This window comes from Rutidosis leptorrhynchoides, chromosome 2 (assembly GCF_046630445.1).
Source record: "Rutidosis leptorrhynchoides isolate AG116_Rl617_1_P2 chromosome 2, CSIRO_AGI_Rlap_v1, whole genome shotgun sequence".
In the NCBI taxonomy this organism is placed as follows: domain Eukaryota; kingdom Viridiplantae; phylum Streptophyta; class Magnoliopsida; order Asterales; family Asteraceae; genus Rutidosis; species Rutidosis leptorrhynchoides.
The window spans coordinates 563,516,745-563,539,610 of NC_092334.1; the positions used below are offsets into that span (position 1 = coordinate 563,516,745).

General features: G+C 34.1%; 1 protein-coding gene across 1 annotated transcript; it reads left to right on the forward strand.

The window, feature by feature from the left end:
* Positions 1-554: 554 nt before the first annotated feature.
* Positions 555-14,548, forward strand: LOC139889746 (uncharacterized). The gene is made up of 2 exons (XM_071872681.1): positions 555-673; positions 14,260-14,548. Exons 1-2 carry the CDS (start codon positions 555-557, stop codon positions 14,546-14,548), a joined length of 408 nt encoding a protein of 135 aa, XP_071728782.1.
* Positions 14,549-22,866: the final 8,318 nt, after the last annotated feature.

A 22,866-nucleotide genomic window follows, 5' to 3' on the forward strand; every position in this document is an offset into this window, starting at 1 on the left:
TTTGGGGCACATGAAGCCTCCATGCAACGATACATGGAAATGGTACATAAATTAGCGAACGAATTTGATATTTTTAGGTTAATGCAGATACCAAAGGGGCAGAACAAGAAAGCGGACACATTAAGCAAGTTAGTTGTTCTAGCTTTCGATCATCTACGCAAAAACGTATGGGTTAACGTGTTAACAGAAAAATCTATTGATGAGAAATCACTTTTTGCGCCCATCGACGAGGAAAGCCCAAATTGGATGATACTATTGGTGAAATTCCTAACCGAGGGTGAACTCCCAGCAGATGAAAAAGAAGCGCGAAAGATCCGCATAAAAGCTCCCATGTATGCATTAATCGAAGGTGTTTTATACAGGAAATCTTATTTAGGCCCAAGCCTGTTGTGCATTGGACCTAATCAAGCTAAAGTGGTGCTTTGAGAAGTTCACGAAGGCTCTTGTGCTTTACACTCTGGGTACAGAACGATTGCTGCAAAGGTGATGTGTATAGGGTATTACTGGCCCTCCATTCACAGCAACGCAGCAGAAATTGTAAGGACATGCCAATCATGTCAATAGCACGTGCTAATAAGTCGAGCACCACGGCATCCCATGATACCAATAACGGCATCATGGCCATTCAGCAAGTGGGCCATCGACATTATCGGTCATATTACTGCATGCTCAGGTACGCTCGAAATAAAACACTTGTGTAATACTTTGCAATATATGCGCTTTTACAGTATTTACACCATCATTACTTGCTCAGGAGGAATAAAATTCTTGGTGGTTGATGTGTGCAGCGGTGTAGTACGTAATACTATTATTTTTATTACAAAATACGATACAATTTACACAATGTTTTATTTATTTATATAGATGGGATATACTTAAACCTTGCTACAACACTATAGGCAGTGTACCTAATCGTAGAGTAGTGTAGTTTTTAGTAAGTCCGGTTCGTTCCACAGGGAGACGACTTATTGCGTACACTATATTTTTAAACAATTATATTTGTATATATATATATATATATATATATATTGTTAATATAGTAGTATTATTATTATTATAAAAGGGGGGTTTTACCATTTAATGACCGGTTTGTCGATTTTAAATTAAGCGTAAAGATAAATGACAATAATATAAATGACAGAATTTAAATTGCGATAAAGTAAATTGCAGTAATTAAAATGACAGTAAATAAAGGTACGATGAAATATGAAATAAAAATATTATGCTTATTTAAACTTCCGTAATCATGATGTTTGACGTTTTGATTTTAATTTATTTATCTGGGTTAATTGTCCTTTGTCTTGGATTTATTTGATACCTATCTGGTTTTTGTGTATAATAGTCCATCGGTCATAATTATAAAATGCTCGTCAAATTAATCTTATTCCCGAAGTCAAATATTCTAACTAATTAGGGATTCGAACTGTAACAAGGTTTTAATACTTTGTTTAATGATTACACCAGGTTATCGACTGCGTATAATTCAAGGTTTTAATACTTTGTTAACAATTACATCAATTATCCTTGTATGTAATCCACCCCTGTTTTAATTAGTCCATGATACATTAGTTTATTCACTTTGGCCATAATGAATAATCAATTACCCAATCCAATTGATTAATTAAATGATTGTAAATGATGTCGTATAAACGTCACTAAATAGGACATTCGTAATCAATTTAATAATTATTAAATTAACTAATTTGAAGATAGGTTCGACAGGTTCCAATGAGTTATCATTCAATTAGACAATACCCCCTACCTATTAATAGTCAATAGTCTAATGTTCACAAGTGTCGGTCTTTTGTCCAAACCCTAATTATGGTACAAAATCCAATAACCCAATCTTAATATTTAGTCTAACATCACGATTACTTCGGCTCAAATAAGCATAATAATAACTTAGTTACGATACATTAATTTAAAAAGGAAGAACATAGCTTACAGTGATTATTTATCGCGTAGCGTTACACGGACAGAGTTCCGACTTTAAAACCCGTAGAACATTTCTTACAATAACCTTATTATTATTATTATTATTATTATTATTATTAAATTAAACTTTAAAATTATATATATATATATATATATATATATATATATATATATATATATATATATATATATATATATATATATATATATATATCGATAGATTGAAGAAAGAAAAAGAAAAAAGTGTAAGGAAATTGATCAGAATGCGCGGCCTTTTATAGGTCCACTTTGAACTGTACAGCTCCGCGAGTGTGGAGGTTTTGTGCTTCACAGCTCCGCGAGTGCGGAGCTTCGGATTCCAGCTCACCAAATGAATTAAACGTGGGCTCTTTGATTAAAATAATATATAATATATATATATATAATTAATTATATATAATATTATATTCATGTGCATAGTTGACTTGTAATTTTAGCTCCGTTGAGTCACACGTTGATAGTTGGTTCATGTCTCGGTTCTGGATTTTCGAACGACTTTTCGTACTGTAATGACCCGGACTTTTTCGATCAATCTATACTTATAAGATTAATATTTACATAAATTAAACTTACCAACATGATAAGCAATCCAAATTGTTGAGAATTATGTTTTGAAAAGAGTTTTACACAACGTTTGACCGTCTAGTTGACCGATGATATCACGAACTGTATAACATATGATAATTATACGTTTGTGTATATATATGTATATATACATATTTAACATGATCTAAGAATGTTGTAATACCTCATTTTGTATTAATAACAATAAGTTATAAGTATATTTTGAAACTACTAACTTAAGTTTTCAAAACGATAACCATACATAACGTTATTTGACATAAATACTTATGACCTATAATGTTTATACATATATCGTATAAGTAATGTATTTAATCACTTTTAAGGATTTAAATACATAAAACAATATAAGTGTATTCACAAAAGATAGCTATATTTGAATCCTCGTTCCGTTTTCACAAGATTTCTATACGTATATCTAGAGTATATGTACTCGTATCATACCTAGCTTCTATACGTATTTACTATTGGTATATACACATCAAATCACCACCAACCAGCCCTTGTTCATGCCTTATGTGTAAGGTAATTATAAATTGGATGCTAGCATTGAAAGTCATACAAAATAACAAAAGGAAAACTTGTCCATGTCCCCCCCCCCCCCCATTCACGTTTTATATGGCCTTCCCCATATCAATTCTAGTTCACCATTATCACTTCCAAATTACTCTCTAACACACCTACTTGAAAGCCATAAGGAACCCTCATCAATTCAGCAAGAAAACATGAAGATCTAGCCATAGAAACAAGCCTTAATCATCATAAGAAAACTCTTACAAAAACACTTCAAGAATCCTTCCAAGAACACAAGTTTACTTCCAATCTTTCATTCAACTCCATCACTCTTTTGGTTCTAGGTTTTTACTTCTCTTTTACAGCAACCTTGTCCAAGTAACTTGAGGTAGTAACTTTGTTCATAACCTTATTCGATTCATATATATATAGCTATCTTATTTTATGGTATACAATTTTAACAACAAGAACATAGTTTGAATGATTTCAAACTTGTTTGCAAACTAAATAGATCCTTCTAACTTAACTTTTAAAATACTTCAAGACCTGTAATATATCATAGATATATGCTAATTTAACAAGGTATAACTTGGTTTTTCAAAGAACACCTTAAAACTGAATTTACGACGTCGGAGTGCAACCGGGGGCTGTTTTGGGTTGGATAATTAAAAACTATTTTGAACCTTGAATTGGAGGTTTATTTTCTGGAAAAATGATATTTACTATGAATATGATAACACATAAAAATTTCATGATTTAACTCAAAGTATAAGTGTTTTTAGAAAAATAATCATTTAATGTTGTTTACATAAGGGAAAATGATTCACTTCATAAGTTTCACCAAAATTTGACCTATGACCTGTGATTTCGAATACAAACTAAGGTATTTACAGTTCATATTCTTAAAGAAGGACTCGATCCAAGGAATTGGCAAGTTGAATCAACGAAAACGGAGTTGTAACGAAGAAACTATGACTAAAACAAGATCGGATATCCAAAACTAGTTTAGTCACGAAAATAATTGGAAAAAAATTAAATAAATCACATCTTTCTAAAATAACATGATATTTTATATATATGTACTCATAATTTAATTTTATATATTTCAGGATCACCCGTAAACAACACGAGAAGATTAATCATAAGACCTCATGTACGTACGCAACACGTCATTTGACAACACCGGTACTTTATGTACGCAACACGTCATTTGACAACACGGTACCGTGGGTCAAGATTAATCCTGACCAATACGAATACGATGGGGGTTTTATTTATTTCGATGGGGGTTTTATTTATTTATTAAACACCTAAATATGAACCATTAAAAATTGAATTGCTAACTACGGACTAAGAAGACATTAAAAGTATTATAAGTATATATATGTGACGATTGTTTAAAATGAAAATATATTGATAAATTATATATGGATAGGTTCGTGATATCGACCGGAGACCAAGTCAAAATATATATATCTTCAAGGCAAAAGTGAGTATATAGTCCCACTTTTAAACTCTAAGTATTTCGGGATGAGAATACATGTATTTTATGTTTTACGTTATGGACACAAGTAACTGAAAAATATATTCTACGTTGAGTTGTACCACTGGCATACTTCCCTGTAGCTTGGTAACTATTATTTACAGCGGTATTGTAAATGCGAATCCTGTTGATAGATCTATCGGGCTTGACAACCCCAACCGGACTGGACGACCAGTATTCAACGGTTGCACAGTACTTCGTTTCGTGACTATACTTGGTACGGTGTAGTAAAATTTTATAATAAAGGGAATATGCGACGTGATTAAATGTTAAGTATGGTTACCAAGTGCTCAACCACTTAGAATATTTTTATTAAAATGTTTATATATAAAATCTTGTGGTCTATATATATATATATATATATATATATATATATATATATATATATATATATATATATATATATATATATATATATATATATTGCTGCCGGCATTAAACCTATATCTCACCAACTTTATGTTGACGCTTTAAGCATGTTTATTCTCAGGTGATAACTAAAAGCTTCCGCTGCAACATGTTGAATTTAAGCAAGATCTTGAGTATGCATATTTGTGTCAAAAATAAAACTGCATATCCGAGGAATTGTAATGTAAAATATGCTAGAAATCGTATTGTTATCATCACATGTAAAGTTTGTAAGTCTAAGATTATCGCTAAACGATAATCATCTTTTTATTGTCTAAAGCTTGTATTAAAATAAGAGTTATGGTTTGTAATGTAAAATAAATGCAGTTGTTCTTTTAAAAATGTCGCATATAGAGGTCAATACCTAGCAATGAAATCATGCGTTATCTAACTCGTTCTTATGGCTAAGGACGGGTTATGACATGTGGTATCAGAGCGTTGGTCTTAGCGAACCAGGTTTGCATTAGTGTGTCTAACTGATAAGTCGTTAGGATACATTAGTAAGTCTGGACTTTGACCGGGTCTGATTTAAAAACCATTGCTTATCATTGTTGGTTAAAATTCATATGTAAATATTATGTAGTACTAATGGGTTAGTTGTTGTGTGATAGATGTCGGGCTCAAAACTTGTTATCACATTCAGCGACTCTGAACCAGAATCTTCAGATGGTGTTCCAGTCATTAACCTATCCGATGACGAAAATAATATCTTTGGGGAAGACTCACAAATTCCGGATGAACCGACTATAGAGAACCCTGAAAGTGAACCCGAGGAGGAAAGTGAACCCGAGGAGGAAAGTGAACCCGAGGAGGAAAGTGAACCCGAGGAAGAAATACAGGAAATTACGAAAGACAAGTTCGAACTAGGAAAGAAACGAAAGGCTAATGAATTAGAAAATTCAAATCCCGAAGAGGATGATGTGGCACCAACTCCACTAGACACTACCACCCCTATTCCCGCTATTCCTATTTGTTCTATCCCGGCATCTAGTTCTTCAGCCCCACAGCCAAAATATAGGGAGACACCGCCAAAATATAGGCAGACAGCCAGGATAAGCGTTAAGCGATTCTTTGAACCTAAACGTCCTAGAAAATAGACCAAACGATGCGCTGCCGTATTAAACCATGGGATCATATAATGTTTTGTATAATATTATTAGTGTGGTTTGCTTAATGTTCGATGTAAGATAAGCATATGTAAAATAGTGAAGTGTGAAATGCAATAATTTTCCATGGTTAAGTATTATTTGGGTGGTAGTAATTGATTTTCGTACTAAGCTATTAAGTATGAACTTTAACGGGTAGGTACTACCCTAGATATAATTATAAAATGCTAATAAGAAGAAAAGGCTTTTATAATAATAACTGGTTCATATTATTAATAAGCTACGATGTACTGTAAATACATACTACATCTATAATATTCCATGTGAATAATTATTTTTTTTCATTCTTATTGAAGATTATGGCGCGATTGAACCGAATGACGAAACAAGAAATCCAGGAACTCATCAATCAGTGAGTGAACGACAGAATGTTATGGGTCGAGGCTGCAAGAGCTGCTGCAGTTAACCCAAATCCTCGTGTAGGATGCACCTACAAAACTTTTCAAGCTTGCAAGCCCTCATCATTCAGTGGAACAGAAGGACCGATCGGTTTAACCCGGTGGATAGAAAAGATGGAGACTGTGTTTAAAATCAGTGGTTGTGTTGAGAAGGACATGACCAAGTATGCATCGTGCACTTTACAAGATAGTGCACTCACGTGGTGGAAAAATTTTGTGAAGGCTGTAGGAGGAGATATAGCTTATGATACTCCATGGGAAGAATTCAAAACAATGTTAATCAACGAATATTGTCCAAGGAACGAGGTTAGGAAGTTGGAAGATGAATTACGAAGTCTGAAGGTTATTGGTACTGAAATCACCAACTACAATCAGCGATTCATGGAATTAGTTTTGCTATGTCCTGAATTGGTTCCAACCGAAGAACGGAAGATTGAAATGTACAAAGATGGTTTGCCCAAAAAGGTCAAGGCAAATGTTACAGCATCGAAACCTAAGACAATTCATGAAGCTATAACCATGGCAAACGAGCTAATGGATCAGGTCATCATGGATAAGAAAGTATCCAATACTGATGTGAAGGTATCAGGTAACAAAAGAAAGTGGAATGGAAATTATGATCGAGGTAACCAACAACAATCTTTTAAGAAACAAGAAATCACGCAAGGTGCGGGTAGTGGTTTAAGCTTTGGTTACAAAGGACAAAATCCTTTATGTAACCGATGCCACAAACATCACTCTGGCTACTGTAACGTGGTATGCAACAAATGTAATCGAAAGGGTCATCTTGCTGAAGATTGTAGGGCTCTCGTTACAAATACAAATGGTACCAAGACTCCTGCCACCAATGCAAATAGAACTGCTTTGGCTACCATTACTTGTTATGGGTGTGGAAAACAGGGTCATTATAAGAGCCAGTGTCCGAATCCAGAGAAGAATAATGGATCTGCACGAGGAAGAGCATTTGTTATTAATGCTAGAGAGGCGTGTGAAGACCCGGAGCTTGTTACGGGTACGTTTACCATTAATAACTTATCCGCATCTATTATATTTGATACTGGTGCTGATAGAAGTTAAGTGTTTAGAGACTTTCACGCTAAATTGAATTGTTCATCATTACCTCTAGATGCTAAGTACATGATTGAGTTAGCTAATGGTAAACTAATTAAAGTCGATAAAATTTGCCGTGATTGTAAAATAAATTTAGTCGGAGAAACATTTAAGATTGATTTGATACCCGTAGAATTAGGAAGTTTTGATGTAATAGTCGGCATGGACTGGATGTCCAAAGTAGGAGCTAAAGTTGTGTGTGCCAAGAAGGCAATTCTCATTCCTTGTAAGGATAAAATGCCGGTGATGATTTATGGAGAGAAGGGTAACTCAAAGCTAAAACTCATTAGCTGTTTGAAAGCCAAGAAGTGTTTAGAAAAGGGATGTTATGCTATTCTAGCACATGTTAATAAAGTCGAAAAGAAAGAAAAAGAGAAGTGCATCAATGACGTGCCTGTGGCAAGAGATTTTCCTGAAGTATTTCCGGAAGAGTTGCCGGGATTACCTCCATTTAGATCTGTAGAATTTCAAATAGATTTAGTACCAGGAGCTGCACCAGTTGCCCGTGCTCCATATAGACTTGCACCGTCCGAGTTAAAAGAACTTCAGAGTCAGTTAAAAGAATTACTGGATCGTGGATTCATACGACCAAGTACTTCACCGTGGGGAGCTCCGATTCTATTTGTTAAAAAGAAAGATGGATCTTTTAGGATGTGTATAGATTATCGTGAATTAAATAAGTTAACTATCAAGAATCGGTATCCATTACCGAGAATTGACGACTTATTTGATCAACTGCAAGGATCATGTGTGTACTCGAAAATTGACCTAAGATCGGGCTATCATCAATTACGCGTCAAAGAAGAAGATATACCGAAAACTGCTTTTCGGATACGTTACGGTCATTATGAATTTTTGGTCATGCCGTTTGGATTGACGAATGCGCCAGCTGTATTCATGGACCTCATGAATCGAGTTTGTAGTCCATATTTAGATAAGTTTGTTATTGTTTTCATTGATGACATTCTTATCTATTCCAAGAGTGAGCAAGAGCATGAGCAGCATTTAAGGTTGATATTAGAGTTGTTGAGAAAAGAACAGCTATACGCTAAATTTTCTAAGTGTGCTTTCTGGTTGAAAGAAGTGCAATTTCTTGGTCACGTTGTTAGTAGCAAAGGAATTCAGGTTGATCCAGCTAAAATTGAGGCCATTGAAAAATGGGAGACTCCTAAAACACCAATGCAGATACGCCAATTTTTGGGTTTAGCCGGTTATTATAGAAGGTTTATTCAAGATTTTTCTCGAATAGCTAAGCCGTTGACAGCATTAACGCAAAAAGGGAAGAAATACGAATGGACCTTGGAGCAGGAGAACGCATTTCAATTACTGAAGAAGAAGTTAACTACGGTGCCTATTTTATTGTTACCTGAAGGGAACGATGATTTTGAAATATATTGTGACGCTTCGCGACAAGGTTTTGGTTGTGTTCTTATGCAACGAAAGAAATTTATTGCATACGCATCCCGACAATTGAAGATTCACGAGCGGAATTATACGACGCATGATCTAGAACTGGGAGCAGACGTGTTTGCGTTGAAGATATGGAGACACTACTTATATGGGGTTAGATGCACTGTGTTTACTGATCATAAAAGTCTTCAACATATTTTTGATCAGAAACAGTTGAACATGAGGCAACGTAGGTGGGTCGAGCTGATAAACGACTATGATTGTGAAATTCGTTATCATCCCGGGAAGGCGAACGTGGTGGCCGATGCTTTAAGCAGAAAGGAACGAGAACCAATTCGAGTTCGAGCGATGAACATAAAAATTCGCATGAATCTCAACTCACAAATCAAAGAGGCTCAACGAGAAGCACTTACTAAAGAAAATATAGGAAATGAAATAATGAAGAAGTATGAGAAGCAACTCGTTATGCGGGAAGATGGAACTCGATATTTTGCAAATCGTATTTGGGTACCGAAGTTGGGTGGATTAAGGAAGTTGATATTGAACGAGGCACATAAGACAAGATACTCGATACATCCTGGAGTTGGAAAGATGTATCAAGATCTTAAGACGCATTATTGGTGGCCTAATTTAAAGACAGACGTTGCAACATATGTTGGGGAATGTTTAACTTGTTCCAAAGTCAAAGCAGAACACCAGAAGCCGTCAGGGTTACTTCAACAACCAGAAATTCCAGAATGGAAATGGGACGGTATTACCATGGATTTCATCACGAAGATACCAAAGACTGCCTAGGGATACGACACCATTTGGGTAATTGTTGATCGTCTTACCAAATCTGCACATTTCTTGCCTATAAAGGAAACAGATAGAATGGAGAAATTATTACGATTATATATAAAGGAAATAGTTTCAAGGCATGGAATACCTATTTCCATTATATCTGATCGTGATAGTAGATTTACCTCAAAGTTCTGGCAATCACTACAGGAGGCACTAGGAACTCGTTTGGATATGAGTACCGCATATCATCCGCAAACTGACGGGCAGAGTGAAAGAACAATTCAGACTCTTGAAGACATGCTCAGGGCATGTGTGATCGATTTTGGAAACGGATGGGATAAATATCTACCATTAGCAGAATTCTCGTATAATAATAGTTATCATGCGAGCATTAAAGCTGCGCCATTCGAAGCATTGTACGGAAGGAAGTGTAGATCTCCTATTTGTTGGAATGAAGTAGGAGATCGACAATTAACTGGTCCCGAGATCATACACGAAACGACTGAGAAGATAGTACAAATCAAGGAGAGATTGAAAACAGCCCGTAGTCGCCAAAAGAGCTACGCCGATGTCCGAAGGAAACCATTAAAGTTTCAGATCGGTGACATGGTTATGCTAAAGGTGTCACCTTGGAAAGGTGTAATACGTTTTGGAAAAAGGGGTAAACTAAACCCAAGGTATGTAGGCCCGTTCAAAATTATCGAACGCATCGGACCGATAGCTTATCGACTCGAGTTACCGCAACAACTCGCCGGAGTACATAATACATTTCATGTCTCGAACCTTAAAAAGTGTCTTGCAAAAGAAGACCTCACCATTCCTATTGAAGAAATTCAAGTTGACGAGAAACTACAATTCATAGAAGAACCAATCGAGATCATGGACCGTGAAGTTAAATGGCTCAAGCAGAGCAACATACCGATCGTTAAGGTTCGTTGGAATGCTTGAAGAGGTCCTGAGTTTACTTGGGAATGAGAGGATCAGATGAAACAAAAGTATCCACACTTGTTTCTCGATGACGCAAAATAGGTACAATTTTAAAATTTCGGGACGAAATTTATTTAACGGGTAGGTACAGTAATGACCCGGACTTTTTTGATCAATCTATACTTATAAGATTAATATTTATATAAATTAAACTTACCAACATGATAAGTAATCCAAATTGTTGAGAATTATCTTTTGAAAAGAGTTTTACACAACGCTTGACCGTCTAGTTGACCGATGATATCACGAACTGTATAACATATGATAATTATACGTTTGTGTATATATATGTATATATACATATTTAACATGATCTAAGAATGTTGTAATACCTCATTTTGTATTAATAACAATAAGTTATAAGTATATTTTGAAACTACTAACTTAAGTTTTCAAAACGATAACCATACGTAACGTTATTTGACATAAATACTTATGACCTATAATGTTTATACATATATCGTATAAGTAATGTATTTAATCACTTTTAAGGATTTAAATACATAAAACAATATAAGTGTATTCACAAAAGATAGCTATATTTGAATCCTCGTTCCGTTTTCACAAGATTTCTATACGTATATCTAGAGTATATGTACTCGTATCATACCTAGCTTCTATACGTATTTACTATTGGTATATACACATCAAATCACCACCAACCAGCCCTTGTTCATGCCTTATGTGTAAGGTAATTATAAATTGGATGCTAGCATTGAAAGTCATACAAAATAACAAAAGGAAAACTTGTCCATGTCCCCCCCCATTCACGTTTTATATGGCCTTCCCCATATCAATTCTAGTTCACCATTATCACTTCCAAATTACTCTCTAACACACCTACTTGAAAGCCATAAGGAACCCTCATCAATTCAGCAAGAAAACATGAAGATCTAGCCATAGAAACAAGCCTTAATCATCATAAGAAAACTCTTACAAAAACACTTCAAGAATCCTTCCAAGAACACAAGTTTACTTCCAATCTCTCATTCAACTCCATCACTCTTTTGGTTCTAGGTTTTTACTTCTCTTTTACAGCAACCTTGTCCAAGTAACTTGAGGTAGTAACTTTGTTCATAACCTTATTCGATTCATATATAAATAGCTATCTTATTTTATGGTATACAATTTTAACAACAAGAACATAGTTTGAATGATTTCAAACTTGTTTGCAAACTAAATAGATCCTTCTAACTTAACTGTTAAAATACTTCAAGACCTATAATATATCATAGATATATGCTAATTTAACAAGGTATAACTTGGTTTTTCAAAGAACACCTTAAAAACTGAATTTACGACGTCGGAGTGCAACCGGGGGCTGTTTTGGGTTGGATAATTAAAAACTATTTTGAACCTTGAATTGGAGGTTTATTTTCTGGAAAAATGATATTTACTATGAATATGATAACACATAAAAATTTCATGATTTAACTCAAAGTATAAGTATTTTTAGAAAAATAATCATTTAATGTTGTTTACATAAGGGAAAATGATTCACTTCATAAGTTTCACCAAAATTTGACCTATGACCTGTGATTTCGAATACAAACTAAGGTATTTACAGTTCATATTCTTAAAGAAGGACTCGATCCAAGGAAGTGGCAAGTTGAATCAACGAAAACGGAGTTGTAACGAAGAAACTATGACTAAAACAAGATCGGATATCCAAAACTAGTTTAGTCACGAAAATAATTGGAGAAAAATTAAATAAATCACATCTTTCTAAAATAACATGATATTTTATATATATGTACTCATAATTTAATTTTATATATTTCAGGATCACCCGTAAACAACACGAGAAGATTAATCATAAGACCTCATGTACGTACGCAACACGTCATTTGACAACACCGGTACTTTATGTACGCAACACGTCATTTGACAACACGGTACCGTGGGTCAAGATTAATCCTGACCAATACGAATACGATGGGGGTTTTATTTATTTCGATAGGGGTTTTATTTATTTATTAAACACCTAAATATGAACCATTAAAAATTGAATTGCTAACTACGGACTAAGAAGACATTAAAAGTATTATAAGTATATATATGTGACGATTGTTTAAAATGAAAATATATTGATAAATTATATATGGATAGGTTCGTGATATCGACCGGAGACCAAGTCAAAATATATATATCTTCAAGGCAAAAGTGAGTATATAGTCCCACTTTTAAACTCTAAGTATTTCGGGATGAGAATACATGTATTTTATGTTTTACGTTATGGACACAAGTAACTGAAAAATATATTCTACGTTGAGTTGTACCACTGGCATACTTCCCTGTAGCTTGGTAACTATTATTTACAGCGGTATTGTAAACGTGAATCCTGTTGATAGATCTATCGGGCCTGACAACCCCAACCGGACTGGATGACCAGTATTCAACGGTTGCACAGTACTTCGTTTCGTGACTATACTTGGTACGGTGTAGTAAGATTTCATAATAAAGGGAATATGCGACGTGATTAAATGTTAAGTATGGTTACCAAGTGCTCAACCACTTAGAATATTTTTATTAAAATGTTTATATATGAAATCTTGTGGTCTATATATATATATATATTGCTACCGGCATTAAACCTATATCTCACCAACTTTATGTTGACGCTTTAAGCATGTTTATTCTCAGGTGATAACTAAAAGCTTCCGCTGCAACATGTTGAATTTAAGCAAGATCTTGAGTATGCATATTTGTGTCAAAAATAAAACTGCATATCCGAGGAATTGTAATGTAAAATATGCTAGAAATCGTATTGTTATCATCACATGTAAAGTTTGTAAGTCTAAGATTATCGCTAAACGATAATCATCTTTTTATTGTCTAAAGCTTGTATTAAAATAAGAGTTATGGTTTGTAATGTAAAATAAATGCAGTTGTTCTTTTAAAAATGTCGCATATAGAGGTCAATACCTCGCAATGAAATCATACGTTATCTAACTCGTTCTTATGGTTAAGGACGGGTTATGACACGTACGCTTAGATATCTTGTATTTTGTGTTTCGCGGCTTATACTCTTGTAATTTCTAGACGTTTCTCATCAATAATTTGAACCACTTGGATTGTACTTTGTACTTTTTAGCTTTTTGGTCGTTTGCGTCTTCAAATCGTCGTTTTCTTCTTTTATCTTCGCACTTATTTATTTAAACGATTATTACATAAAAATAGAATAATAGTAACTAAAAGCTTTACATATTGGAAGGATATTGATACTAATTATATGTTCCTTTTTAGCATTATCAGTGGTGGTAATTGATTATTTCACCAAGTGGGTGGAGGCGAAGGCATTGGCAACAATTACCGACAGGCGCATCCGTAACTTCTTTTGGGAAGATATTCTGTGAAGGTTTGGTATCCCCAATGAAATTGTCAGCGACAATGGTACACAGTTTGAAGGCGAGCCTTTTAAGAGCTGGTGTCAGGAGTTGAATATCAAGCAGTCTTTCACTTCGGTCGCACACCCACAGGCCAATGGCCAATGTGAAGTAATAAACCGAGATATTGTAAAGGGGATAAAGGCACGCCCGGGTTTGTATGGTAATGAGTGGGTCGATGAGCTCCCGAGTGTTTTGTGGGTGCATCGTACCACTCATAAAAACAGCACAGGAGAAACATCGTTCAGCTTAGTCTACGGAACTGAAGCAGTAATCCCGCAGAATTAATGGTTCCAAAGAAGCGCATACGCAGCTTTGACGAGTCAAGTAATGATGAAGGCTTGCACGCTAATCTAGATATGCTAGGAGAACGTAAATAAATAGCTGCCATACGAGAAGCTATTAACAAGCAGAAGATCTCTAAGTACTACAACAAGCGCGTTAAGCTTATGTCATTCAGGGTTGGAAATTATGTGTGGCGTAACAATGAGGCTAGTCGGGTAAAGAATACTGGAAAGTTGGGACCAAACTGGGAAGGTCCTTATGAAGTTATTGGAATAAGCAGAATGGGATCCTATATCCTAGCAGGATTAAATGAAGAACGAATACCCCGCACTTAGCATGCAACCAATTTGAAAAGATGTTACATATAATTGTCAGGCTGCAGCACTAGGGATTGATCACCCCGACTTTTAAACATTTACATTTTTTAGTTCCTTTAAAATGTTGCTTTGTTTACTTTTAAGACAGATCGTATTTCTTTCATGGTTGCAATAAATTTTCATTTGGATATGACTTGAGAATTTGATTTATTTTGCAATAAATAAATTTAATTTTTTGAATGGAAGTGTTTGGTTACATTTCAACGCACAATATGACAGCTATTACGTGCATCCTGCCTCCTTAATGGATGATCTCTAGCTTTTGCGTGGCAGAAGCCTGTTTGGTTACAAGGCTAGATCTTAGGGTGGGTAGCAGGCATTGGTTTGCCTAGACCAACGCACTCTCACAGACTAGAAGACTGCAAGTAATGACTATAAACGAAAAGCATTGGGGTTGCTTGCCCACTAACCTAAGTGTTGGTTCACTTGGAAGACTCTGAATAATTTACTTAATAATGCAATGATAAGCGTTGGCTATGTGCACAATAGTTTGGTGTTGGTTAGTGTTATTATATTTGGAGTATAAACGGTTATACATTGGTTTGTATGCAAATAAAACTTTAAGTTCTAAGAACTTAATACGCTTAATGATGCGAACAATACAATGAGAAAGATATTGGATTACTTTACTTATTATCGCTATGAAAGAAACAATGCATAGCATTGGTTACATGGTACCATTACAAAAAAAAAATGTTTATAGCACAAAAGTTAAGTTAGCACGCAAGCTATTACAATTGCAGAAAAATTAAAATCTAAACTACATGGCTTGTTTGGAACGGTGCCCTACACTAACGGTAGCAATCCTTCGAACCCTCGCACACAGCGATCAGGCGGATTGCCCCGTGGAAACAGAAAATGAACAACTAAACTAAAAATGGGGGGCATACCCTTAATGCTAAAAACGCCTCGTGAAGCACGCTAATAAAAGGAGCACCCCCCCAAAGGCATTGAGCGCAAGGGGACAAAAGCAATCAAAGCTTATGGCGCACCCAAGACTCCCAGATGGCGTTCAAAAATGTGTTACAAGGCGCCATGCAAAGCACGCCTTGCAACCCCACACGACGAGCATTGGCTCGCCAACCTAAAACTTCATCGTTGAAAGATCCTGCACAGAAACAGCAGGATCAAGGGCAGCATCGGTAAGAGTTTGGATCGAAATGTTTTCCAGCGCCTTGCTGGACTCAAGTAGCTTCTCGTAAGCATCCTCTTCAAGTTGGTCCGTGATGATTTGGGGAATAACAGTAGGTACTTCAATGTACTTTGAGATCAGATCCCAGAAGCGCACCCACTCTAATGCCCTGTGTCACCTTAAGAGCTTGTGAGTAAAGCTCTGTAACAATGGAGGTGCTCAGCGCATGAGTTGCAATGGTTGGAAGTGCCGCGCGTAAATCTGCATAAGTCCGTCGAATGGCGTCATGGCTCGCAGACACTTCAGTAACCTGGGTGGTAAGATCGTTTCTCTCAAAGGTTAGCTGTAACGAACCGACTTTTTCGACTTGCTTTTGTGCTTTGTGCTTTCACGAAACTGCGTATTTGTGCGTACTGAGCTATATTATACTCTGGGATCTTACTACATGTGGATTACTTTCGTTTATATGTGAAAATGTGCCTTTAAGTACGTAGGTTACTTAACTTGATCCTCGGAAGCCTTTATGACCGTTAGTGTCACTTGACGTTTAGAATGAACTGCGTACTGTGTACACGTTTAACTTTGGTCATAATCGGAATATTATGACTACGAAATACTAACTGTTATTTTATAATAACAATTACTTGGGTTTTTGGATGCTTAATTACGCTTAGTAATTTACTAGAGCACACTAGTTAGTCTTGTTGGACTTTCTACCTTGTTGGACTTTAGCCCACCCTACACTAGCTAGTGGACTATTTAATTAGCCCAATTTTAATAAGTTAGTGACCCATATTAATGTAAGACAAATGCCCATTTATTAGAGGAAACATACTACGGAGTAGTATTTTTGTTAACCATAATCCATAATATTGCATGGGATCCTAACATAAGCACCAACTTTAGATAACCATTAACCAAAAAGCAAAAAGGTTTCCCCCTTGTCCCCTCCCATAACCCACGGCCACCACCACCTCCCACACCCTCACCTTCTATAAATACCAAGCTTATTCATCCCATTTCACACTTGATCTCATTCAAAAATTACACACACTTACTCTCTAATTCTCTCTCTTGTCTTTCTCACTCTAAAAAGTGTAAGTTTTAAACTTTCTTCTTCTTCTTCTTCCCTTCTCATTCACGACATCATCATCATCATCATCATCAAAGGGTCTAGCTCTTTAGCTTTTAGATATTGTTATATCTTGTAGATTCAAACTTGGATTTGAATCCTTCAAGAACATGGAAGATTCAAGCTTTCTAGCTTTGAATCTTCACTTATTTTGTTAGATCTAAATCTTGTAGCTTTTAATCTCTTTATTTTGATGTAAAGATTCAAACTTGTGTTTGTAATCTTCATGTAACTTGAAGATCTAGCTTCATGCTTCAAGGATCTTCAAGAACAACCAAGATTCAAGCTTTCTAGCTTTGAATCTTCATTTCTTTTGTTGGATCTAAGTTTTCTAACTTATGATCTCATTATTTTGTTATAAAGATCAAAACTTGTGTTTATGATCTTCATGTAACTTGAAGATCTAAGCTTTATGTTTCAAGATCTTCAAGAACACCAAAGATTCAAGCTTTCTAGCTTTGTAATCTCATTACTTGTGTGAAAAGGATCCAAGCTCTCTAGCTTAGGGTTCCATTACTTTATTTAATGAAGATTGTGTTCATACTTGTTTGATTGAAGGAAAGTTTGTAGCTTTAGTTGTAAATAGAACTTGTATTTGTGTTAAGACTAAGAATATGATGTAACCTTGGTTCATCATCCTTCTAAAACTCTTAAGTGAGTTGTATTCTTACTTGGTCTTAACATATTGTGTGTTGATGGTTGAATCTTGGTCAAAGTGATGCTAACACATCAATGAGTTGTACACTTGAAGTTACAAGCATCAAAGATGAGAACCGTGATGAACATCAAGCACCAAGAATCCCACCGGAGAACTTATTTACTGTTTTTTGGGGTCTGATCAGACTCCTGGACTTCTGGAAAATTGATTTTCAGATAGTTCGTTTCGAGTAAATGACTTTTCATTTAGGCCTCTCCTAAATCCGTGATAATGCTAAAAACGAACATATATTTCATAGCATTATGCCTTAAGAAAGACAAGCTTTTAGTTGTAATTGTTCTATTTATAAGTGATATTCGTTTAAATAATAAAAGGTGAAGACAAAAGACAGATTCGACGAATTGAAGACGCAAACAACCAAAAAGCTCAAAAGTACAAAATACAATCAAAGAGGTTCCAATTATTGATAAGAAACGTCTCGAAATTACAAGAGTACAAGATTCAAAACGCAAAGTACAAGATATTAAATTGTACGCAAGGACGTTCAAAAATCCAGAACCGGGACCAGAGTCAACTCTCAACACTCGACGCAACGGACTAAAAATTACAAGTCAACTATGCACATAAATATAATATAATATTTAAATAATTACTAAAACTATTTATATATTATATTTATTTATATAATCCGTCGACAAGCTAGGAGCCAAGGCTTGGTGAGCTGTAAAAACAAACTCCGCGACTCGCGGAGTTTGAAGAAGGAAAGGGCCGCGAGTCGCGGAGCTCCCCTGGACGAAAATGCCTATAAAAGCCAGCGCAGTTCGACGTAAAAAAAATATCAATATATCCATCCTCTCTATATCTATACGTAAATATTTATATTTATATTTATATTTTAATTTTAATTTTAATTTTAATTTTAATCCTAATAATAAGGGTATGTTAGCGAATGTTGTAAGGGTGTAAGTCGAAATTCTGTCCGTGTAACGATACGCTATTTTTAATCATTGTAAGTTATGTTCAACCTTTTTAATTTAATGCCTCGTAGCTAAGTTATTATTATGCTTATTTAATCCGAAGTAATCATGATGTTGGGCTAAAAATATTAAAATTGGGTAATTGGGCTTTGTACCATAATTGGGGTTTGGACAAAAGAACGACACTTGTGGAAATTAGACTATGGGCTATTAATGTGCTTTATATTTGTTTAACTAAATGATAATTTGTTAATTTTAATATAAAGATTTACAATTGGACGTCCCTATAAATAACCATATACACTCGATCGGACACGATGGGCGGGGTATTTATATGTATGAATGATTGTTCATTAACCGGACACGGGAATGGATTAATAGTCACTAGAATTATTAAAACAGGGGTGAAATTATGTACAAGGACACTTGGCATAATTGATAACAAAGTATTAAAACCTTGGGTTACACGCAGTCGATATCCTGGTGTAATTATTAAACAAAGTAACAAAACCTTGTTACTGTTTAAGTCCCCAATTAGTTGGAATATTTAACTTCGGGTATAAGGATAATTTGACGAGGACACTCGCACTTTATATTTATGACTGATGGACTGTTATGGACAAAAACCAGACGGACATATTAAATAATCCAGGACAAAGGACAATTAACCCATGGGCATAAAACTAAAATCAACACGTCAAACATCATGATTACGGAAGTTTAAATAAGCATAATTCTTTTATTTCATATTTAAGTTCCTTTATTTTATATTTAATTGCACTTCTAATTATCGTACTTTTATTTATTGTTATTGTATTTAATTGCACTTTTAATTATCGTACTTTTTAATTATCGCACTTTTATTTATCGAAATTTCATTATCGTTATTTATTTTACGCTTTAAATTAAGTCTTTTATTTATTTAATATTTTACATTTTGTTTTAACTACAACTAAAGTTTTAAAATCGACAAACCGGTCATTAAACGGTAAAAACCCCCTTTTTATAATAACAATATTACTTATTTATATATTTGTATTTTTATAAAATAAAACTAATATAGCGTTAAGCTTTACTTTAAAGATTTTTTTTTCCCTGTGGAACGAACCGGACTTACTAAAAACTACACTACTGTACGATTAGGTACACTGTCTATAAGTGTTGTAGCAAGGTTTAAGTATATCCATTCTATAAATAAATAAATATCTTGTGTAAAAATTGTATCATATTTAATAGTATTTCGTTATAAAAATAAAGCTATTTTATATACACCTCGCAGAACATCAAGTATTTTTGGCGCCGCTGCCGGGGAGCTTAAAATCTAGCTTAAAAGCCGGAAGCGCAACGCTAATATAAAAAAAAAGATTTTTATTTTTAGTTTACTTTTATAAAAATACGTTTTTGTAAAAATACGTTTTAAATATTCGAAAACATAGAAAAGAAAAAAAAATATAAATATTTTTAAGAGTTTGTTAAATATTTAAGTTTTATAAAGTTTCTTTATTTTTATTTTATAAAAATATAAGTCTTATTTAAATATTTTGTTTTTATTAAAAACCGAAAAAAAAAACGAAAGAAAAAATATATATATATATAAATCTAGTTTTAAGATTTTTATTTATAAAATTATAAAATATTTCTATTTTAGTTTTTAAGTATAAGTTTTTATTATATAAATATTTTATTTATTAAAATATATATATATATATATATATATATATATATATATATATATATATATATATATATATATATATATAATTACGTTGAACCTGTCAAACGAAACAACCTGATCTGAAATTTGAAATCCCGCGACTCGCGGAGTTTTCCAGCTTCGAGAACCGTGACTCGCGGAGGAACCCTGACACGGGTACACAGAAACCCTAACACCATTAATTACGGGATAATTATTATTATTATTAATTCTAAACCCTAATTAGGGTATTTTTATTATAATATTTAGTTTTAATTAGTTTATTTTGTTTTATTTAGTTTTATTTAGTTTAATTAAAATATAAAATTAATAGTTTTAATAAATAAATAATATAAAAATAATATTTTTATAAAAATTGTAATTTTTACAACTTTTAGTATATTTTTATATTTTGTTCCTTTTTAATTATTTAGCGTAATATTTGTGTTTTTCGCTCGTATTTAGTTTTTAAACATAGTTTTTTCCATAGTTATTTTTATTTCTAGATTTTTAGGCTTTGCCATAAAATCCCTTAAGTGCTTTTTCTTTAGACTAAGATTTAGGTGCTTTAGAATTTTGCGACGCCTTTTTAAGTTTTAGTACCTTTTTAAGTTATTTCCATTTGGGATATAGTTTTACTTGTAAGCTTTAATATTTTTAGACGCAACTTTTAGTTTTTAGTTTTTAGTTCCTTTTTAAGTTTAGACGCGCTATTTTTTTATTTTTCGACGCCTTTTACCTATGTATCGATTATCACTCCAATTAGTAATCTCAATTTGCAATTTTAATTTTAAGTTAGTGATAGTAATAAGGTTGGGTTAATCGAGTATTTTTAAGTTTCATAAGTCACTCTTTTTCTTTCTTATTTTTCGACACCTTTTATTTTTCAACCCTTTTCTTTTTCGACCTTTTTCGACGCGCTCTTTTTCTTTCTTATTTCTCGACATTCTAGTTTTAGGACATAGATTTTTATTCTATTTCTTCTCTAAATTTCTTAAAATTACGAAAATTTATTTTAAGTGGTTAAATTAATAGACATCAAAATTTTCTGGTTCGTAGTAATAGTTGGATTTGTACGTGGACCGAGTTATTGGAGCCAAATAGTACTCAATTATATTGAGACCAAACGAATCCTGCCCCTCTGCTGCATCTATTGGCTATTCGAAACGTGGGCAAAATCAGAAAAGTCTATTAATTGGATAACTTATATAATTTTTCTTTCCTTTTAAAAACTAATAGGATATTCAGTGAATGCGCCGAGCAAGACGTTCACCACCTTTTGTACGTTCACCACCTGTAACTCGATCAAGACATTTAGCAAATATTACCGCCGTTGATTTTCCTTTAGAATCGTCATCCAGTCGACCAAGTACTCCAATTCAAATTTTTGATAATCCATTTTTTGAACCCGACCTCACAATTGAGAATCCGGAGAATATTCAGGGACAATTCATAGATCCTGAACTATTAATTTTTCCTCCAGAACCACCAATCATTCAAACAGAGATTGTTGAGGAACGAACCATTAAATCAGAATCCTCTAGTGATTCAGATTCAACAAATCCAATTATGGAAAATCTTGAACCTTTAAGTATGGAAGACCGAATGAGAGCTAAACGCACTGGCCAAGGTCACGCAATTACTCATCCTGACATTAATGCTCCAGATTATGAAATTAAAGGACAAATTCTACACATGGTGACTAATCAATGCCAATTTAGTGGTGCGCCGAAGGAAGATCCAAACGAACATCTTCGTACCTTTAATAGGATCTGCATACTATTTAAAATAAGAGAAGTTGAGGATGAACAGATATATCTCATGTTATTTCCCTGGACTTTAAAGGGAGAAGCCAAAGATTGGTTGGAATCGTTACCTGAAGGGGCAATTGATACATGGGATGTTTTAGTTGAAAATTTTCTTAAACAATTCTTTCCAGCATCTAAAGCCGTAAGACTTCAAGGAAAATTGTTACGTTCACACAGAAACCAAATGAAACTTTATATGAGGCGTGGACAAAATTTGGAAAGTTATTAAGAGGATGTCCGCAACATGGTTTAGACACCTGTCAAATAGTACAAATATTCTACCAAGGATGCGACATCACTACGAGGAAAGACATAGACATAGCAGCTGGTGGTTCTATTATGAAGAAAATAGAAACTGATGCTTACAAAATTATTGATAACACTGCTTCCCACTCACATGAGTGGCACCAAGAAAAAGATATCGTTAGATCATCTAAAGCAGCTAGAGCCGATTCTAGCCATGACTTAGATTCCATTTCAGCAAAGATAGATGCTGTCGAGAGACGAATGGAAAAGATGACTAAAGATATCCACTCAATACGAA

What these genes read in the sequence shown, in the direction of transcription:
- LOC139889746 (XM_071872681.1), top strand. Translation starts at nt 555, where the DNA reads ATGTCAATAGCACGTGCTAATAAGTCGAGCACCACGGCATCCCATGAT. An exon ending in TCATATTACTGCATGCTCAG is followed by an intron (nt 674 to 14,259) that starts GTACGCTCGAAA and finishes TGAAATTGTCAG; the next exon opens with CGACAATGGTACACAGTTTG.